The 6,324-nt window shown below is 57.6% G+C and overlaps 1 protein-coding gene across 1 annotated transcript; it reads left to right on the top strand.

Annotated features, from left to right (window-relative positions):
• Positions 1–373: 373 nt before the first annotated feature.
• ETH_00003845 (uncharacterized protein) lies at positions 374–4,047 on the top strand (the record flags this gene model as incomplete). The annotated part of the gene is made up of 6 exons (XM_013380385.1): positions 374–1,724; positions 1,990–2,074; positions 2,715–3,038; positions 3,401–3,468; positions 3,667–3,783; positions 3,984–4,047. Coding segments are annotated over 6 exons (2,009 nt in total), but the record flags the coding sequence as incomplete, so codon positions are not given.
• Between the last annotated feature and the right edge of the window lie 2,277 nt (positions 4,048–6,324).

Raw genomic sequence — 6,324 nt, 5'->3', positions numbered from 1 at the left:
TGGGGATCTGGTGCTGCTGCTGCTGCTGCTGCTGCGGCGGCGGATGCCAGGCTGAGGGCTTCGCTGCTAGGTGGAGTTGCAAAGAGTCTAGAGCTGCTGCTGCAGCAGGAGCTACAGCAGCAGGAGCTGCAGCCGCAGCAGAAGCAGCAGGGCTGGGTCGCGGGGTCGCCATGCAGCAGCAGCTGCAGCGCGGGGTGCATCTGTGGCTGCAGCTCTCCTTGTTTTGTGTCAGTGCAGCAGCAAGCAGCAGCAGCAGCTGCTGCTGCTGCGCTGCTGCGTCGGGTGTACGTACAACCCGTTGCTGCTGTGCTGCTGTCGGCAGCCCCGAAGCCAGAAGAGGCGCAGCAGGTGCATGCGCTGTTGCTGCCTGCAGATGAAGCCAGGGAGTGGCAGCAGCAGCAGCAGCAAGAACAACAGCAGCAACAGCAGGAGCAGCAGCAGCAGCAGCAACGGCAGCAGCAGCAGCAGCAACAGCAGCAGCAGCAGCAGAAGCAACAGCAGCAGCAGCAGCAGCAGCGTCGGTGGCACCTGCTGCGGTGGAAGTGGCGCGGTGCTGCTTTACTTGCTGCTCGTGAGCTGTGTCTTCTTGTCAGCGCACCAGCAGCAGCAGCAGCAGCAGCAGACGGCAAGTCCACGGCTGCTGCTGCTGCTTCAGCAGCAGCAGCAGCAAGAGAAGCGATTGCAACAGAACTCGCAGTCCCGGTGGCGCTGTCGCTGCACAACCACGTGGTCTATGCTGCCAGCAGCAACAGCAGCAGCAGCAGCAGCAGTTGCTGCTGCTGCTGTATGGGCCTCTACGCAGCAAAGTGGCTTAGCGTGCTGGTAGGGAGCAGTCTGCAGCAGCAGCTGCTGCTGCTGCGGTTTCAGGGTCTTTCTGCAGCAGCAGCGGAGCTGCTGGAGGAGCAGCAGCAGGAAGAAACCCCGGAGCCGTCCAGCAGCAGCAGCGGCGAAGCGAGCAGCAGCAGCAGCAGCAGTTTGTTCTCCAGCAGCAGCGCAGCAGCAGGAGAGATTCTCCTGAGCCAAACTGAAGCAGCAGAAATGCAGCGCCATTTTGCTGCTCTTGAAATGATGGAAGTGGACGGCTGTACAGACGCCGCAGCAGCAGCGCCTCTCCCAGCTGTCTTCATACTGCAGCAGCAAACCAGCAGCAGCAGCAGCAGCAGCAGCAGTGAAAGAGCAGCAGCGGGGGAGCCTTACGGGGCGGCGGAGCTGGCTGCTGCGCCCAAGGCAGCGACACAAGCGATGCTGCGGCAGCAGCAACAGCAGCAGCAACAGCAGCAGCAACAGCAGCAGCAGGAGCAGCAAGATCAGCCCGCGCCATTCTCGCCAGAGAGCCTGAGGCATCGAGTTGCTGCTGAAGTCCTACAGCGCCTGGTTGCCAAACCCATAAGCAGCAGCAACAGCAGCAGCAGCAGCAGCAACAGCAGAGAGCTTCAAAGCAGCAGCGCACGAGACGTTCTTGCCCCGCCAACTGCCCACGAACCTGCTGCTAAAACCGCAGCAGCAGCAGCAGCAGCAAGAACAGCAGCAGCAGAAAGCTGGGTGGATGCTCCTCCCGAAGTGGGCGCACCGAAGCCCCCAGACAGCAGGGGGACCAGCAGCAGCAGCAGCAGCAGCAGCAGCAGCAGCAGCAGCCCGCTAGGGCTTTGCTCGAATTTGCATTTGCTTCCAGCGTGGCTGAAGAGCCTCCCGGAGTTTGTCGACAGGCGCATGCAGGCAGGGAGGTTAGCTGCACTTCCTGCTGCTGCTGCTGCTGCTGTGGTTGCTGCTCTTGCTGCTGCTGCTGCTGCACGTGCTGCTGTTCATGTTGCTGCTTCTGCTGTTGTTCCTGCTCCTGTTGCCGTTGCTGCTGTCTCTTTTGGGGAGTTTGTTGCTGCTGCTGCTGCTGCTGCTGCGGTGGTCACTGCCGAGCAGCTTCGTCTGGAAAGCCCCCAGCAGCTGCGAAGCCAAACCCTAAACCCTAAACCCTAAACCCTCTCTTTTTCTCAGGTTGGGGGAGCTTCTAGCCTTCACCAAGATTGTCCCTCAGGAAGTTTGCAAGCACTTCGGATTTGAGCTGCGAGACATTGTGCAGGTGAGCCTGCTGCTGCTGCTGCTGCTGCTGCTAGTGCTGCCGCTGCCAGTGCTGCTGCTGCTAGTACTGCTGCTCGTACTGCTGCTGCTCGTGCTGCTGCGGCTAGTACTGCTGCTCGTACTGCTGCTGCTCGTGCTGCTGCTGCCAGCGCTGCTGCTGCCAGTGCTGCTGCTGCTAGTGCTGCTGCTGCTGCTATTGCTTCTGCCGTTAGTGGTGCTGCTGCCGCTAGCGCTACTGGCGCTGTTGCTGGTGCGGCTGCTATCGCAGCTGGTGCTGTTACTGCTGCTGCTGCTATTTGTTGCTTCTGCTGCTGCTAGACCTGCAGCTGCAACTTTTCTCCTACTGCTGTTGATGCGGCTGCAGGTGCTGCCGCTGCTGGTAGTGCTGCAGCTGTTGCTCATGTGCTGCTGCTGCTTATCCTTCCACAGCTGCTAATGCTGCTGCTGCTGTTGGGCCTGCTGCTGGTAGCGCTGCTGTTGCTGCTGCTGGTAGTGCTGCCGCTGCTGCGGGTAATGCTGCTGGCGTTTCTGCTGTTGGAGATGCTGCTGATGCTGCTTTCATTTTTTGTCTAGCAGTGCAGACTGCTGCTGCTGCTGCTCGCAGCGCTGCTGCTGCTGCTCCTTTGTTGCTGCTGCTGTAGGTGCTGCTCGCAGTGCTGCTGCTGTTGCTGCCGGTTTGCTGCCTAGAACAGGAAGGAAACACCATCTGGTCGGTCTCCAGAGAATCCGCCGCTGCAGCAGCAGCAGCAGCAGCAGCAGATGGAGCAGCAGCAGAAGATGGGACAGTAGCAGCAGCAGCAGCAACAGCGGCAGCCACAGAAGTCACTTGCATCTGGTTGAATGGTGAAAAAGAATCGGGACTTCCGTTTGATTTGCTGCTGAAGCTTAAAAACTGCAGCGGCGGCAGCAGGAGCAGCAGCAGCAAAGAGCAGCAGCTTTTTATAGAGGTTAAGGCTTCTCTCCTTGTAAGCGCAAAACCCTAATGACAAGCCCGAGTTGTAAACCCTAGCCACATACCCTAATCGCAAACCCTAGCTGTAAACCCTAGCCGCAAGCCCTCATCTCAAACCCTAGTTATAAACCCTAGCCACAAACCCTCCTTGCATGCCCTGACTGTAAACCCTAGCCACAAACCCTAATTTCAAACCTTTTTCTGAACCCTCGTTCGCCCCCCAACTCTAAACCCTACCCGAAAACCCTCTTTCTAAACTGCAGCCCTAGAACCTGCCTCTCCAGCTGCAGCAGGAGCTGCTGCAGCAGCTCCTGCTGCAGCAGCACGAATAGTGAGGAAAGCAGCAGCAGCAGCAGCACCTTTGTGCTTCTGCAGGACACCTGGGAGTTTTGCCTATCTTCTCAGCAGCTGCGATTTGCTGCTGTGCACCAATCGGACTTTGTGTAAGTATCAAAGAGTCCAAACCCTAAACCCTAAACCCTACGGGTGGTCACGTGATTGAGGGTTTAGGGTTTAGGGTTTGATGTGCGCGCTGCGACTTCTTGCCGCGCAGTCTTGGTCTCCAGGGTTTAGGGTTTGGGGGCCGGTCCGCCCACGAGGGTTTAGGGTTTAGGGTTTAGGGTGTGCGTGTGAGGGTTTAGGGTTTTGATGGTCTCATCGCTGCGCTCGGGGGCCCCCCGGTGGGCAGCAGCAAATGGAATTTCGAAGTGTCTCTTAAAAGCTGCAAATGACAGCGAAGAAGGGGACTTGGAGCTGCTGTAAGGGTTTAAGGTTTAGGGTTTAGGGTTTAGGGCTTAGGGTTTAGGGTTTGGGCTTTTAATGCGTTTTAAGATCAAAATGTCTGAAGTGGCGAATTTAATTTGGTGCTGGGGGGCCTGCGGCGATTCAGCTGCGGGCGTAAGGGTTTCCAAATTAGGGTTTAGGGTTTAGGGTTTAGGGTTTAGGGTTTGTTCTTCAGGAACGTGCGGTGTCGCTGCTGCCGGCCTTCCCATTCCCTCGCCCAAAGCCGAGACCCTTCCTGATGCTGCTGCTGCAGCATTTGCTGCTGCTGCAGCTTTTGCTGCTGCTGCAGCATTTGCTGCTGCTGCAGCTTTTTGCTGCCGCAGCAGCTGCTGCTGCTGCCACAGCTTTTGTTGCCGCAGCAGCCATTGCTGCTGCTGCAGCTTTTGCTGCTGCTGCAGCTCCCTTCACTGGTACAGCTTTTTGTGATGCTCGTGTTGCTACTGCTTTGCTGCTGCTGCTGCTGGTTACTAGACATCATGACTAGCAGCACACGCAGCAGGAGCAGGAAGCAGCAACTGCAGCAGCAGCGCGAAAAACAGCAGCAGCAGCAGCAGCAAAAGCTGCTGCTGCCTCGCATTGAACTCTTCTGCAAAAGAACTTGACGAGTTGCTGGAGTGTTCGGACAGCTGCACGCCTTAAGCTTAAACTGTAAACCCTAAACCCTAAGTTAGTGCTTGAAGAGAGGGCCTCGCTAGAGAGTTAACGATCGGCAGCAGCAGTATCTTTTTGCTGCTGCCATTTGCTGCTGCCGCTGCTGCAGTTGCTGAGGCAGCTGCTGGCGCTCTTTGCTGCTGCAGCTGTCGGGGCTGCTGATATCACTCTTTGCTGCTGCAGCTGCGGGGACTGCGGCTGCCCCTCTTTGTTGCTGCTGCAGCTGCTGCTGCTGCTGCAGCTTTCAGTGTCTCCTAGATAGTGTTTTTATTATTTTCAAAAATATTGTTTCTCCTCTGTCTTTAGATTTGTCCCAAAAGGCTGTGGGGCGTCAGGTGTCTCCTGAGCTCTTTGCTGCTCGCCCCAGCTGTATAGACACATGAGGCCAGCTGAGGAAGCAGCTGCAGCAGCTGTTGCAGCTGCAGCAGCAGCTGCAGCAGCTGCTGCAGCAGCTGTCTTGCAGCAAAAGCTCCTCTGTGGAGGCGCGTTTAGCTGCTGCTGCTGCCTCAACAAGGAGCAACAAGAAGCCCAGCGGGCCCTGAGACTCTCTGCAGCTGCTGCCGCAGCAGCAGCAGCTGCAGCAGCCGCAGCAGCCGCAGCAGCTATGTTTACCACGGCAGCTATCTTTACTGCAGCAGCAGCAGCGCAACATTTGAGAGCCGGAGCTCCTTGTTGATGCTTTTTGTTGCTGCTGCTTGCTGCTGCTTGCTGCTGCTTTCTGCTGCAGCTGCTTGCTGCTGCTGCTGCTGCTGCTTGACAGCCGCGCAGGATAAGTAGACCAGTGGCCAAGAAAACAAGACCGTTCTAGCACTTTCGCGCTGCTGCTATCGCTTCTGCGGCAGCTGCAGCAGCTGCTGCAGTGCGAGCACCCGTGGCTGCAGCAGCAGCAGCAACAGCTGCTTACAACAGCAGCAGCACTTAAAAGCCTACGGGAGCGGCAAATATGGCAGCACTACAGCAGCAGTAACAACGAGGCAAAGCATTTGTTGCAGCAGCAGGTCTGCAGCAGCAGAACAGGCAACAGCAGCAGCCGTGCAGCAGCAACAGCAGCACGCTGCGCCGCAAGCAGCATGGTGAGCTTTGCGACGCTGCCGAAGGCTTAAGCAGCAGCAGCAGCAGCAGCGGCGGCGCTCTGTTGGGCAGCAGCAGCAGCTGCAGGCGTCAAAGGGCGCGTCTCTGTTGGCGCTTGGCTGATGCTTACGAACTGCAGCAGCAGCAATTGCTTACGAACTGCTGCAGCAGCAGCAGCAGCAGCAGCAGCAGCAGCAGCGGCAGCAGCACCAGCACCTGCTGCTGCTGCCTTTAAGGAGACACTTTAAAGACAAAAGAGACAAAAGAGGAGGAGACCAAAATAGATAGTGTGCGGCCCCTTCTGCTGCTCTCGTATCGTTCCCCTGCAGCAAGGCTTTGGGCAGCTCTTCAGCTGCGTCTCAGCAGCGGCAGCAGCAGCAGCAGCAACGGCAGCAGGAGCACCAGCGGCAGCACGAGGAACAGCAGCAGCAAAAGTGGCGGCAGGAGCAGCAGCAGCAGCATGTGGAGGTGGTTCGCATTGTGAATGTGGCGTTTTGTTGCTGCTTAGTTGCTTCTATCTACTAGTTTGCTGCTGCTCTTGGGGTCCCCGCAGCAGCAGCAGGCAGCACTCGCTGCTGCAGGTAGCCCCCTGTGTGTTGCTGCAGAAGCTGTGCTGCTGCTGCCGTTTCTGCGGTTTGGCAGCAAAGTCGATTTGTGTCTATCTTTAGCAGCAAAGGCCCCAGCGGCGCTGCATGCGTTTAAAAATGGGCTTTAACTGGGCTTAGGATTCTAAAATGTGCAGCAGAAGGTGAAGAGAAGCAGCTTGGTGCTGCTGCAGCTCCCCGCTGCTGCTA

This window comes from Eimeria tenella, genomic scaffold (genome assembly GCF_000499545.2).
Source record: "Eimeria tenella Houghton genomic scaffold, Eth_scaff572, whole genome shotgun sequence".
NCBI lineage: Eukaryota > Apicomplexa > Conoidasida > Eucoccidiorida > Eimeriidae > Eimeria > Eimeria tenella.
This window is presented reverse-complemented; position numbering and strand designations above follow the sequence as displayed.